The 16,432-nt window shown below is 34.8% G+C and overlaps 1 protein-coding gene across 1 annotated transcript in view; it reads left to right on the forward strand.

The window, feature by feature from the left end:
• Positions 1–1,759: 1,759 nt before the first annotated feature.
• The window catches only part of LOC127831261 (large subunit GTPase 1 homolog), a 47,602-nt gene continuing 32,929 nt past the window's right edge, over positions 1,760–16,432 (forward strand). The window contains 3 exon segments of the mRNA XM_052356242.1: positions 1,760–1,940; positions 2,038–2,271; positions 3,629–3,847. Of these exon segments, the coding sequence (XP_052212202.1) occupies positions 1,902–1,940; positions 2,038–2,271; positions 3,629–3,847 (492 nt within the window). The 5' untranslated portion in view covers positions 1,760–1,901.

The raw sequence follows: 16,432 nt of genomic DNA on the forward strand, positions 1-16,432 counted from the left end.
CGGTCATTCATACGCAATCAAAGAAGAGGGACCTATACAAACAAATAGGTCCCTGCAAAGAAGTTCTCAATTACTCGCATTATGAATACATAACATCACTATATAACATGACAGTGTCATAAAACGTGTAAAAAATATTATTGAAGCAAAATTCCTAAGCATTGGATACGGCATAGTTTTTATTATTGTTTGCATATTCATGCGAGAATCTCACTTCCGTTTTATGAATGAAATTCCATTTTGATGACGATGTTCTACGTTTCTAATCACGTGACCAATTAGTGGCATTTGATTGGTTTACTTTTAATGAAACGCAAAACAACATACAACTGTTAGCAATTTTTGTATTCTTTTTCTTTTAAATGTCTGCAAACGTGACGACGGTTGGGGTTTTTGGTTGTGTAATTTGAATGTATTGGATTACGGCGAAATGTGTAAAAAGAGTGTGACTAGTGTCCACTTTTCGATTATAATTTTATAAGAAGTTGACACTGGCTCGATGGACTGCCGACTGCGACAATCAAAGACACGGTTGATCAGCTGTACAAAGGCGTAAAACCTCTTGTATCTTGATCATTTTGGTGAGAAGTAAGTAAAATCCTTTCTTTCCGATTTCCTTGGTATCGGGGGCTTCCGCCCCCAAAAACCCCGCGTTTTGATGGACTAAATGAATAAACATAGCGGACGAATTTTGTTTATCATTTTCTTAGCAACGAAACGTGCACCTGCTGAAAAGTTTTCTGGAATATGCACCAACATGTTAAACCTGTTCAAACATGGTTACAAAATAGTCATCTGCCATATTTTGGATGGTGATTTTATGCATTTGTAACTAGCACATTAACCTTACACCGAACACAAAAACATGTATGTTTCCGGTTACACGCTTAAAACAATGAGGATCAGTAAGTTTGGATATTTTTTATATTTGGTTCGAAAATGTTCGGAATTTTTTGATGTTCGTACTCATATTGTACCAACACGATTCAAATAATTTAAATGAAAGTTACAAACAAAACAAATCAAGATATTACAGATATTACAGATACTGACCATCTTGTGATAATCAAGTACTGTTTCACACTGGAGGTTACCGCACAAAACAAATCAAGATATAACACATACTGACCTTCTTGTGATAATAAAGTACTGTTTCACACTGGAGGTTACGATTTCATTTAATAAAACACAGAAACATTTACATTTAAATGAATGCAGAGCTGTCAAGCTTCGCATCGAGGGAACGATTGGTTTTTATAATTAAATAATAAAAAAACTACAGGAAATTAAATCACAATAATTTGAAATAATGTTTAAAATGTATTAACATTTTATAACAAGTCTGGTTGTATTAGATATAAACATGAATCTGCCTTGTCATTGGATTTTTTCCCCTACCCTTAATTCCAAAATGGTGGAAGATAATGGCAGCTCTGCCTTCTTGTTAAGCCACTACGCTTGAGCAGACGGCCATTTTCAAAGATAGCGGCGTGGTTTAAACTTCAGGCCTTTTAAGATCTACATAGGGACCAAATAGTGTCAAACAATATCGTTGTTGTCCACTCGCGATTTTTTTATAAAAGAATTGCAGTCACGGGTAAACTCTGACGGTCGATCGGTAACAGGAAATAAACATCATTTTTGTTAGGCCTTATACAATTAACTCTCCATTAAAACAGCTCGTAATGACTAATCTTAACCCTTTTACACTCCATTTTTAGCTCATCTGAGCACAACATACTCATGGTGAGCTATTGTGATCGCCATTTGTTTGTCGTGCATCATGCAGCGTCAACATTTACCTTGTTTACACTCTAGTGGCTACATTTATTGTCCATTCTTAATGAAACTTGTCTGTGGGTGTGTCTGTCCGAATATGCTGCGTCGCGTGAACCTCCAAAATGCTTGAGCTAAAGACATGCAACTTAACAGGAATATTGGTCAGCATGTTGTATATCCTTCAAGTAATGCACACCATTACTGACAGCTGTTGTCATTTTGCCATTAACTCAATATGTATGTAATCATGTTATACAGGATGAAGAAGAGCGTGACATCCTGGTAGGAAAGTCGAAAAGTCCGACAAAGATGAGATCAATTTACATACAGGATGCAACGGTGGACAGAGTAAAAGTGGCTTTGTGGAGAAACACCAACAAAGACGTCAGAACTGGGGATTACGTCAAAATCACTGATTTGACAATACACACTTACCAAACAAAGTACACAACTGAAACCAGCTTCAATTCTACCTACACAACTTCAGTTACTGTAAGTAAATATTGTGACTGCATACTTGAAGGATTTTTCAAATAATTTAGCTAAGATGCACTTATGGTGGGCAGAACACCATGACAAGTTGCCTATTTTTGTGCCCCCCCCAAAAGAAAAACCCTTGTCCGTCTGTTTGCTGTTCTCATGTGCGTCTGAGTAAAGTTTGTGATATGCATATCTACACAAGTATAAGACCTTCACCCTTGAAACTTAATAAGATTATTGCTTAACACGTAAATTTGTGCACCTGTGGTTTTCCATTTGCTTTCAATATCTTAAAGCAGAGTAATGGCTCTCAACTTAGTAAAATTATACTTTAAAAAAGTTTGCGCATATCTATTAAAGTATAAGACCTACAGTCTTGACACTTCAAGAAAGAAAAGACCTACAGTCACTGTCTTGAATCTTTTTAGCATTATTGCTCACTATGTGAAGTTGTGCATCTGAGTTTTTTTTATGCCCCCCTTCGAAGAAGAGGGGGTATATTGCTTTGCTCATGTCGGTCGGTCTGTCGGTCCGTCCACCAGGTGGTTGTCAGACGATAACTCAAGAACGCTTGGGCCTAGGATCATGAAACTTCATAGGTACATTGATCATGACTCGCAGATGACCCCTATTGATTTTGAGGTCACTAGGTCAAAGGTCAAGGTCACGGTGACCCGAAATAGTAAAATGGTTTCCGGATGATAACTCAAAAACGCGTAGGCCTAGGATCATGAAACTTGAAAGGTAGATTGATCATGACTCGCAGATGACCCCTATTGATTTTCAGGTCACCAGGTCAAAGGTCAAGGTCCGGTGACCCAAAATAGTAAAATGCTTTCCAGATGATAACTCAAGAACGCTTATGCATAGAATCATGAAACTTCGTAGGTAGATTGATAATGGCTGGCAGATGACCCTTATTGATTTTCAGGTCACTAGGTCAAAGGTCACGATGACCTGAAATAGTAAAATGATTTTCAAATGATATCTCAAGAACGCTTATGCCTAGGATCATGAAACTTCATAGGTACATTGATCATGACTCGCAGATGACCCTTATTGATTTTCAGGTCACTAGGTCAAAGGTCAAGGTCACGGTGACCCGAATAGTAAAATGGTTTCCAAATGATAACTGAAGAACGCTTATTCGTAGGATCATGAAACTTCATAGGTAGATAGATCATGACTTGCAGATGACCCCTATTGATTTTTAGGTCACTAGTTCAAAGGTCAAGGTGACCCGAAATAGTAAAATTGTTTCCGAATGATAACTCAAGAACGCTTATGGTTAGGATTAATGTCTGATGCTGCCTTATCCCTGAAAGGTAATGTTTGTATTGCCATATGAAGTATTTCCTTATTTTTCCAGAAAGTCGAACAACCAACTGTACATGTGACGGTTACAGTAATAGGTGCCTGTGTACAAGATGACGTTACAGAACTTCTCCTCAGTGATGACTCTGTGAGGGCAATACCTTCACAATTATTAATGGCTGCCCTTCAACAAGAACTTGATGAAGACTTGGATCCAGAATCTTTCTTTGCAGAGAGAAAAACAAACTTAAGGCTGCAATTAAAAGGATCAGAAGTACTTTCAGTGATACTTCAGTAAACTGTTATACATATACAAGACATTATTCAGCATTCCTAGTTTACCTTGTTTTTCATAGTGTTTTTTTTTATATAAATCTACTACTTTTTCATACATTTTACAACAAGCTCCTACTTTTCCTAGTTATGCCCCTCTTCGAAGAAGGGGGATATTGCTTTGCACATGTTAGTGTGTTGGTCTGTCTGTCCGTCCACCACATGATTGTCTGATGATAACTCAAGAACGCTTAGGCCTAGGATCATGAAACTTCATACGTACATTGATCATGACTGGCAGATGACCAACTATTGATTTTGAGGTCAATGGACACAGGTGAAGGTCATAGTGACTTGAAATAAGAAAATGGTTTCTAAATGTGACTCCAGAATGCTTACACTAGGATCATGAAACTTAATAGAGACATTGATCATGACCAGCATCTGACCCCTACTGATTTTCAGGTCAATAGGTCAAAGGTCAAGGTTACAGTGACCTGAAACAGTAAAATGGTTAACTGGAAATAGCAAAATGTTTTCCGAATGATAACTCAAGAACGCTTACCCCTGGGATCATGAAACTTCATAGGGGCATTGATCATAACTGGCAGATGACTCATTGATTTTCAGGTCACTAGGTCAAAGGTCACAGTGAAACGAGGCAGTAAAGTGGTTTACTGGAAATAGGAAAATGCTTTCCAGATGATAACTCAAGAAGGCTTACGCCTGGTATCATGAAACCATCACCACCTCCACCACCACCACAATGACAAAAAACGTATTCACACAATGGCTGCCGTTACAACTGACAGCCCATATGGGGGGCATGCATTTTTACAAACAGCCCTTGTTCTTTTTCAAGTAACCAGTCTTAAAAACTTTTAATGGGCCAAAAAATAATTTGGTTTTGTTAATTTAATGTCACCTGAATATGTATACATGTATTCATAGTGTTTTAAATATAGTGAACTTGTGTTTGCTGTAGGTATAATGGCATTTTTAACATACCTGAAATTACGCATATACTTGCTTGATTTTGTCATTTGCAAAGATTGCCAACATACAACATGAAGAAGTAATTAGGCAAAATTATTTTTACAATACTTGAGGCTGAACCCTACACATTCAGTTTAATTGGGTCTAGCCACTCATTAGTTATCAATAAGAAAGCAGGGAGATTTAATATTTGAGTTTCATCTACAGATCATGAGATGTAGCATTTATAGGTACAGGAAAAGACTCGACCTTGTATAAATGCAAAGGATCTTTCAGTTATAAAATTAGAAGTTTTAAAATTAAAAACAAGCTTGATCTTGTAAACAGAAAATCATTCATTGAGTACACGACTTTCCATTGATTAAATCAGGAACTCCTAACTTAAATTCTTCTAATTCATCATGTATGCTATTGGTTTCTCTTATATGATCTATAAGAATACTTGTAACATAATAAATGACTTGGTGCATATTTGAGGATGTTGACTGCAATCCACAGTCAATAAATTTGTTTGGTAGCATGTTATATTTAATACCTGACATACAGTTGTCCATTCTTATAAATGGTTAGTTTATTCATGTGATCAGCAAGAAAATTTACATGATCCATTGTTGTAGTGCCGAAAAGTCCTGTTGAAAGTTTATCTATGAAAAGCAAAAGTGCACTTTTACTACTCGATTAGATTATGGTTGATTAAAGAATGAGACTATAAATACTCGAAATTGTACACTTGTATTTTGCTCCTGTTCATTGTCTGAGGCTTTTTATTCGAGTCATCATGTGAGATAACATGTGACACGATTGATTGTTCACTTAACAAGCTTGAAGTGCAGGCACATCAAATTAATTTGTGTTCCTCTTCAATTAAAGCATGATGTCTATTTATTAAGAGGGTGTTATTTTCAACTGCTAATATGTAAAAGGTGATTTTCCTATAAAAGACTATTTTACATCTTAACCATTCGAAAATTTAAGTGCGTTTTCCTTTGTTATTTAGCCCTATTACATTTACAGTACATATGTTAATACTCATACAAAAGACAGAGAATTACATGATGCTATTCTTGTTCCAAACATTTAAAAATCATTTTGTAGAACTAGATTATTATGACCCCCTTCGAAGAAGAGGGGGTATATTGCTTTGCTCATGTCGGTCGGTCGGTCTGTCTGTCCACCACGTGGTTGTCAGACGATAACTCGAGAACCCTTGGGCCTAGGATCATGAAACTTCATAGGTACATTGATCATGACTTGTAGATGACCCCTATTGATTTTGAGGTCACTAGGTCAAAGGTCAAGGTCACGGTGACCAGAAATAGTAAAATGGTTTTTGAATGATAACTCAAGAACGCATACGCCTAGGATCATGAAACTTCATGGGTAGATTGGTCATGACTTGCAGATGACCCCTATTGATTTTGAGGTCACTAGGTCGAAGGTCAAGGTCACGGTGACCCGAAATAGTAAAACGGTTTCCGGATGATAACTCAAGAACGCATACGCCTAGGATCATGAAACTTCATGGGTAGATTGATCATGACTCGCAGATGACCCCTATTGATTTTGAGGTCACTAGGTCAAAGGTCAAGGTCACGGTGACCCGAAATAGTAAAATGGTTTAGGATGATAACTCAAGAACGTTTACGCCTAGGATCATGAAACTTCATAGGTAGATTGATCATGACTTGCAGATGACCCCTATTGATTTTGAGGTCACAAGGTCCAAGGTCACGGTCACCCGAAATAGGAAAATGATTTTCGTATGATAACTCGAGAACGCTTTTGCCTAGAATCATGACACTTCATAGGTACATTAATCGTGACCCGCAGATGACCCCTATTGATTTTCAGGTCAAAGGTCAAGGTCACAGTGACAAAAATCGTATTCACACAATGGCTGCCACTACAACGGAAAGCCCGTATGGGGGGGATGCATGTTTTACAAACAGCCCTTGTTAGTTAATACTTCATTATGCAAAGTTATATTAAGCTTTGATGTTTAAAACCATCAACTTCCATGTTCTACAAGTTGTTAATGCATTGTATTCATTAAATTGATCTCAGCACTAAATACTTGTTCATTTTTTTCGATGGTATTGGTAACTCTGCCCTGCCTTTATTTAGATTGATCTCGGTACAATTTATAAACATTTCATTATCAATAGCACTTTGCTTTTTGAGTGGTTACTCCTCCGTTGTTATATGAATAATTTAGTGAAAATGTTAAATGTGTTTAAATATTGTTCCAAAATATTTTATAACACTCAATAGTGATGCCATCAGATTCCGGACTTTTGTTATTTGGCATTTTTAAACGAGCTTGTCAATATTCATATTCAGTTTGTAATCCTTCACATCATTGTTATCTTTTCCTTTAAAGCGTAATGTGTTATATTAAACAGGTTGTTTTTTTCAACATTCTTTCGTTTATAGTTTTCCGCAAAATAGGCTTCTCCTATAATTTGACTTTTATTTGTTATGTCTTTGCCATTAACTACTAGTCTGTGTATAGTTTTGAGTTTGCTACTACGTTTTAAAATGTTTGCACAGTATTTTGTATTGTTTTCATTGTGTTCAACATGCTGTGCCCATGCTCAAATTAATATGCCGTTTAGGTGTGTGTGATAAATTCCTTCCATTATTTTTTTGGTGTGTGAAAATTTCCATCTTCAATGGAGGTGGTATAATTTGTGTTTCTTTTATGCATCTGTTTTTCAAGTGCTTCAATTATTTTTATGGCTTCATTTTCAAGTTTGTGTGTTTCTTTTTTTTTTTAGCTTACCTGAGCACAACGTGCTCATGGTGAGCTTTTGTGATTGCCTTTTGTGTGTCGTCTGTCGTGCAGCGTCAACATTTACCTTTTTAACACTTAAGAGGTCATATTTATTGTCCAATCTTCGTGAAACTTGGTCAGAACATGTGTCCCATTAATATCTTGGACAAGTTCGAAAATGCTTCTTATTGTTGAAAAACCTGGGTGCCAAGGGGCGTGGCAGTTTTTCTAATATGGCTATTGTATTATTGTTTAAGACTGTGGAAGTTACATTTTTTGTCCAATCATCATGAAACTTGGTCAGAACATGTGTTCCAATAAAATCTTTGACAATTTCAAAAATGATTCCGTTGGAGGAAAAACATGGCCGCCAGGGGGCGGGGCAGTTTTCCTATTAAGGCTATAGTAAAACTTGTTCACACTGTAGAAGTCAAATTTATTGTCCAATCTTCATGACTTAGTCATAACATTTGTTCTAATGATATTTTGATCGAGTTCGAATATGGACTAATTGGTTGAAAAACATGGCTGCCAGGTGGCGTGGCAGTTTTTCCTTAAATGGCTACAGTAAAACCTTCATAACACTCTAGAAGTCACATTTTAAGATCCTCACAACATGTTTCCCTATAAAATCTTAAATGAGTTCGAAAATGGTTCCAGTTGAATAAAAAACATGGCCGCCATTGGTCGTGGCAGTTTCTTTCGTTTAGTGTTTCGAAAAATAAGCTTCTTCTATCATTTGACTTTGATTTGTTACGTCTTTGCCATTAACTACTAGTCAGTGTATAGTTTTGTGTTTGTTTCTACGTTTTAAAATGTTTGCACAGTATTTTGTATTGTTTTCATTGTGTTCAACATGCTGTGCCCGTGCTCGAAGTACTATGCCTTAGGGCCTAACGGCCCTCTTGTTTTAAATGACGTGCATCTTATTGTTGTGTTAAGTATCTTGCCTTTAATTATTTCCTATAAGGTGTTTGGATTTGCGTCTTTGTTATCTTAAATTGTATTGGTTATTACCTGTTATATTTGTGTTTCATATTGTGTATTTTTCAAAAGCTATTATTTACTTTTATAAAAAAAGGAACATTTTGAATAGCATAATTGAAAATTACAATTTCATAAACATATGGCATACAGTTAATCATAATGAAAGAAAATTCACCTGCCACTCAAACACAAAACCAGCAATATTTTGGAGTAAGATTTTTTTTAATATGCGAGTCTATTTGCAACATTATCGACACATGCAACATAAAACCAGGATTTATGACTGATCACTCTGTAGTTGAACTTTAACTGCATGAAATACAACCTGAAATAGCCCAAGGTACTTTAAAGATTTCCATTTCTTTTATCTCTAATAATGGGTTAAAAACAATATTGAAATCCTCTCCGACTATCTATGTTCGGACCATAAACGTTCATTAATGTTAATTGTGTTCCGTGTATTTTTATTCCCCTCTTCGAAGAAGAGAGGGTATATTGCTTTCCTCATGTCGGTCAGTCCGTCCGTCCACCAGGTGGTTGTCTTAGACGATAACTCAAAAACGCTTGGGCCTAGGATCATGAAACTTCATAGGTACATAGATCATGACTCGCAGATGACCCCTATTGATTTTGAGGTCACTAGGTCAAAGGTCACGGTGACCCGAAAGAGTAAAATGGTTTTTGAATGATAACTCAAGAATGCATATGCCTAGGATCATGAAACTTCATGGGTAGATTGATCATGACTTGCAGACGACCCCTATTGATTTTGAGGTCACTAGGTCAAGGTCACCCGAAATACTAAAATGGTTTTTGGATGATAACTCAAGAACGCATATGCCTAGGATCATGAAACTTCACAGGTAGATTGATCATGACTCCCAGATGACCCCTATTGATTTTGAGGTCACAAGGTCAAGGTCACGGTGACCCGAAATAGTAAAATGATTTTCGAATGATAACTCAAGAACGCTTTTGTCAGGATCATGACACTTCATAGGTACATTGATCGCGACTCGCAGATGACCCCTATTGATTTTCAGGTAACTAGGTCAAAGGTCAAGGTAACAGTGACAAAAAACGTATTCACACAATGGCTGCCACTAGAACGGACAGCCCATATGGGGGGCATGCATGTTTTACAAACAGCCCTTGTTATATCTATACTTGCTTGTCTGCAAATCATTATTACGTTCAAGTAATCCACTGTTATTCCTCTATGACTTTTACTCAGACAAGCGATGCATTGTTTATTGGTATGTTGTCCGCTAAGATAAATATCTCCGTCCCAACCACTTTTCAATGTTTTTTCTTAGGTATGTTTTAGGTGACTTTCCTGTATAAAAAAGACTTATATAACCTTTTTTTGTCCAACCATTTGAAACTTTTTGTGCAGTTATCTTTGTTTTTTAGCCCTTGTACATTTACAGTACATATGTTAATACTCACACAAAAGAACGAAAATTGCATGATACCATTCTTGTTCCAAACATTTTAAAATCATTTTGTAGAGCTAGATTATTAGTTAGTTCATTATGTCAAGTTATATTAAGCTTTGATGCTAAAAACAATTATCTTCCATGTTCTACAGGTTGTTGAAACATTGTGTTCATTAAATTGATCTCAGCACTAAGTACTTGTTCATTTATTACGATGGTATTGGTAACTTTGCCCTGCCTTCAGATTGATCTCAAAACCATTTTCAAACATTTCATTATCATTAGCACTTACCTTTCAAAATGCCATCATTGTCATTATATTGACTGAAAATAGTCTACCAGTCACACAACTTAATTAATATCTCCCTTTTTAGCTCGACTTATAGAACAAAGGTAGACGGCGTCCGCGTTTGTTTAGTTGTCTGTAATGTCAATTTCCGCAAAGACTATCAAAGATATCCTCTTCAAACTTACAATACTTGCTCAATTTCGCCTGTTTAGTCCATACTGACAAGGCTGGACCATCTAACTTTGTGGTTCATGATTGGATTTACTTTATTTTTGTCCAAAACTCATTTACTTCAGTTTAGTCACTACACTTCTTACCAAGCACCCTAAATCTAGCCCCAGGCCTTCAGCGCCTAGGGCGCTTTGATTATATGTAATTTTATTCTGTATATATATATACAGAATTATTATTGATTTACGAATCTATATATCAACTACTTTGGCAAGGATTCAAACAAAGTAAACCATGGTCCAAATCGCCAATACAATTACAGGAAAAGTGCCTAGTTTCTCATAAATTTGATATAATGTTTCATTGGAATTATTTAATTATAATACTATTTTGTGACTTTATTGTCGAGAAATACAGAGAATAAGATTGAATTTTGTTTATTCTGTCTGTCTTTCTGCCCTTAAACTTTAACATTGCTCATAAAATGAAACTTTATGGACCTGGTTCTCCAAACTTTACATGTTCTTGCATCTGATTGAGATCTATTATGCAAACCAGTTATGAGGCATTAGGTCTAAGTCACAAGGTCAAGGCTAACACATACAGTAAGCATTTGTTGAATGCATCTTGGTTTGTTTGTATGTTTATGTGTTTAGTTATAAGTTATAACATTTAAGCGGAATAATAAAAACCAGCGGAGTGCTAAAAATTGTACTATAGAAAAATATATGGATTAATAAATAATGGTAAGATGTTACTAGTGCTGTAAGGAGATTGGTAATATTTTAAATATTTATCCTATTTTGAATGTGTATTAATGCTGTGATTTTGCTTTCCAGATAATTGTCAAGTTGGACTGATGGGTCCTAAAAAGCACGGGTGCTCTGCACAGTCATTGGCAAAGAGGCTGAAGCGGATACTTTTATATATTTTTAAATTATTGTTATCCTATTATTGTTAAATGTTGCCATAATATGTTATTTACCAAAAATTTAACTTGATATCTAGTATTGTCTTCCATTTCTTTACCATTTTTATCCCAGAGGTACTGGTTTATGTTGTGTTTTTTGGATACTTTTATTACATTATTTTTACATTATTGTGATCCTATTATTGTTACATGTTATCATACTATGTTATTTACCAAAAAGTAACTTGATATCTAGTATTGTTTTCCATTTCTTTAGCAAATTTATTCCAGAGGCATGGTTTATGTTATACTTTTTATGGATGCTTTTATTTATTTGACATTATTGTGATCCTATTATTAGCAAATGCATTCCGGAGGTACTTGTTTATGTTCAGTTGTCATTTTAATGCCCCCGGATCGAATGATCGGGGCATATTGTTTTTGGCCTGTCTGTCATTCTGTCCCAAAACTTTAACCTTAGTTAAAGTTTTTTGATAACTTTTGCAATATTTAAGATAGAAACTTGATATTTGGCATGCATGTGTATCTCATGGAGCTGCACATTTTGAGTGATGAAAGGTCAAGGTCATCATTCAAGGTCAGAAAAGCTAATCCAAGGAAGTAATAAGCTTTAAAGGGAGATAATTATATGTACCTGCCAAATGATAAAAAAATCAAAGCAGCGCAATAGGGGGCATTGTTTATGACAGACACATCTCTTGTTATAAATACATTTATATAAAGTTCTGTTTTTTTAGGACCTTAGTTATAAAAATATTTTCTAGCCATACATAAAATGTTCTAGTCATAAGCATATATGTCATATTTTTATACAGTTTGTACATTATTGTGATTCTATTTTTGTTAAATGTTATCATATTGTTATTTCCCAAGAAGGTATCTTGAGTTTATCAATAAATTGCTTGTATTGAGTATTTGTGTTTGTTTTAAATAACCAATAATACAGAGGAATCCATTTCAAATCCAAACATAAATACTTTCCAACAGCTTTATTCTCCTGTGTACATCCACACACTCTATGATGTTTTTAAATTGTCAGACAGTTAAATTGTCAGACAGTTATTAAACTGAAACAAAGGAACCTATCTGATGTTTTATTTAATACATGCATCATTTGTTTTGACAGTCAAAATAATTGTTGACAGTCAAAATAAGTTTTAAGATGATCCCTGACCTACATCTTCCCAATAGTCCGAGTTATCCGAAATGACCACACTCGATTCAGAACTAGCCGACTTTATGCAAATGAATAAGTTCAAATTGGCATCAGAAATGTATTGGTAAGTATTAATAAATTAATATGGCCTGAAAGATGAAATATTTTGCCTCAACAATCTAAGTATTTTGAAAGCAATTGCTTTCTTTTAAAAATATTAACACCATTATTTACGCTAGCGATCCGGAACTACCCGACCGACTGTACCAAATCCTCATTCAGTCTTCACCCAGAAGTGTTAATTGCCATACTCCGTATTAAAACAAGGTGTCTTTACCACGTGACTTTTTCGGCTATGTGTGGGACAATCGGATGTCAACAAACCATCGCTTCAGGTACGTTTCTGATAATTTCTTCATTAATTCAAAACCATTGAAAAAAAACAACAAAGACGAGAGCCCGGTCATTGTCAAAATACACAACTGTGTTAAGTTTGCGCAAAATTAATTAAGTATTTTTTTCCAAAAATTGCAACCGCGTGTTTGAAAACACACAAAGTGAAATGCTATGTGTGGTATATTTGTTATTCAATCAACAACAACGTTCATTATAATATTGTTGAAGGTTTAAAAAAATAGGGCAAACATTGTAATTCTTCATAGAGAAGCTACATATATTGTATGTTTGCGCATATACATCTGATTCGGAGTCTGTGTATAAAAATGCAATAATGCTATGTGTGCGACGCATATTTGAAATGCTATGTGTGGTATGCAAGAATTTTCCCGTCAGTTCTGCATTTAATCTGAACACAGTTTTGTAAGAATCTAAAACATATACTTCAGTCTGTACTGAAAATATATCAAATTAACCAAATGTTACATGATGGATAACTGAAGTAATTGTGTAATGTTTAAACAATTTATGTTTAATTGAACATACATTTTAAATAAAATACACTGCGTAATTGTTATCCAACCAGTGGTCTTTTTTAACAAACACGTTATGTTGAACTATAACATTTTCTTTTTTTTACTTATTGTCTTTTAATAAATATCATGATTGATATTTCTGCCTGATTATTAGAGTCGGTCCTTTTTTATTAATGAAAGACAAAAAAAGTAAAAGCACTTGCTTTAAAATTGGTTTTACTTCTGTTGTTTTTCAGACTTGACAAGGATTAGTAGAAGGATTTGTAACGCTTAATGGCGCGAAGCTGTGTTAGAATTAGATGAACACCATGAAACCACACGGAAGGTGTTATGCGGCAAGTTAATTATCAAAACCACAGTGACAGAGACGGACCCAGCTTCATTCTGTGATGTTTACGGAAAGCTATTTCAACTAACTATGCAAAATTACCATTTAATATGTATTTTGGCATAATCAAAACGAAGTGTATGTATTGATATTTGTGTATATTTATGTGTTTTGTATCTATGTTATTAATGAAATTGATAAGTTGAATATAAAATCTGAGTATATATGTTAATAAAACAATTGTTTCATAACAAATAACACTATAAATCCAATGATGATTGTTTGTGGTCTATTAAGTTCATTTAGTTTCCAATATCATCTCCATATGAATATCTTAAGTATATCAAAATAAACACTTCATTAATAATAACATTGCTTTCTAACCAGCATGCACATGTTACAATAGAAATTAAAGCACTAAGTACATAAAGAAGTACAGCAGTATTCGCAAAGTAACAAATCTTGCTATACAAACATATAAATGATCTTATTACCACGTAACAAATGATCATCGCAAAAAATTCTTGGCTTTGGGGGTTTATTATACCAACAAACATATATAATTGTATTAAAACTTCATGAACTCAATTTCAAATGAAACCTGAATAACTGAAAATAGTGTAAGACGTTTAATGAAAATACTCATTCGACCCGGTCATGAAAGGGGCTGCAAGATCTTGTTACCACCGCACCAAGTAATAAACAATACATGTTGTTCAATTTGTTGAATTGTCAAATGTGTATTAAATGTTTACTTTGATTTATTTCTTTTACTGCAATACTTGCACCATCTGGTAACAAAACAAACAGTCTTTTAAACTTTTGAACATTAATTATATATGACAACTTTTCATTGATCAAGATATCAGTACGTTTCTTGAAGGTGCTTCCAAAAATACTTTAATCTCCTTGAAAAGAACAAAATACACATGAAATTAACTGTAAAACTTAAAAAAATAAATAAATAATTGTCATGCGTGATATATATATGATAGCTCAAAAGGATTTAGATACTAATACATGATTTTACAGAAAAATAAGTTATTGATCCTTTGGTCTATTTGTTTAAATAATGCTGTATTATCTCTTTATGCTTATTTAATAACTCTCGTTACGGTCTAATATGCTTACACATTCTTGATAAAAAGCGCACAACCATAAGTTCAATAACACTTTTTGTTATTGTGTTACAATTATATTCACATGACACCTTGCACAAACAATCCTTACGATTTTGCGTATTTAACAAGTGCCTTAGTTGGAAATTCACTGAAAATTTAACATTTTGTAACAATCAATTTTATAGAAACTCACAAGAAAAGGTTTGCCGCAACAGAAATATTTTCCTTCCCGTGCGTGGGTGGCTTTGTTTTTGGAGATTCCCGACTGTGTTTTGACCTCTCTACCACACTGTTCCCAAACAAATAGCATTCTACAAGTAAAAAATATGAATATAAATTATCGACAATCATGATAGTTTTGAGTAACACGAACGTCATGATTATCATATTTAAGCACGCAAAACAGTACCAACAATGTTTTATTGACCAACTTTTGTTATTGAGACAGACTGTAAATATTATTGATGTTTAGTTTGTATACCACACATAACATTTCAAAAACGTGTCCCACACATAGCATTATTGCATTTTTAAGCACACACTTCGAATCAGAAGTATTTGTTCAAAAAAACAATGTATGTAGCTTCTCTATGAAGAATTACAATGTCCGCCCTATTTTTAAACCTTCGACAAAATTATAATGAGCGTCTTTGTTGATTGAATAAAAAATATACCACACATAGCATTTCAATTCGTGTCTTTTCAAACGCGCGGTTGTACTTTTTGGAAAAAAATACTAAATTATTTTTGCGAAAACTTAACACAGTTGTGTATTTTGACAATGACCGTGCTCTCGTCTTTGTTTTTTTCAATGGTTTTGAATTAATGAAGAAATTATCAAAAACGTTACCTGAAGCTATGGTTTGTTGACATCCGATTGGCCTACACATAGCCGAAAAAGTCACGTGGTACAGGACTTGTAAAATGACTATCTCTTGGTTAATGTGCTGGGCCCCTCTGGGGCATTGTTGCACAATTTTGAACTATGTACACTTGTGAAGGGAAGAACAAAGGTTAAAAGCATGATAAAACATTTTGCTACAGAGTTATGGGTACAGCTTCCCTATCCTAGTCTTGAAGACATATATGGACGGGGAAGTGACCACCTGTTCTGGAAGACCATTTAATAGGCGTATTCCAGTTGGGAAAAAGGAAAAATGGTAGGCATCGACAGTGGTAAATTGCACTATGTAGCGGTATTCATGGCCTCTGGTGTGCAATCCTGCTAGTATAAGTACTATTCTGGCGTTGATGTCCACCATGTTGTGAAATATCGTGTACATCATGACAACTTTGGCCGTTAGACATCTGGATTCAAGCGTTGTCCAACCGAGCTTACAGGCCTTGAAGAATTTTTCCAGAGCCACTCGCCCTGCAGGGAGAGTAGGCCTGACAATCCACTCGCCCTTCACTTTAATCTACTCGCCCTGCATTAAAAAATAGATATCTATATTTATAGTTTA

Source organism: Dreissena polymorpha, chromosome 5, assembly GCF_020536995.1.
Source record: "Dreissena polymorpha isolate Duluth1 chromosome 5, UMN_Dpol_1.0, whole genome shotgun sequence".
Lineage (NCBI taxonomy): Eukaryota > Metazoa > Mollusca > Bivalvia > Myida > Dreissenidae > Dreissena > Dreissena polymorpha.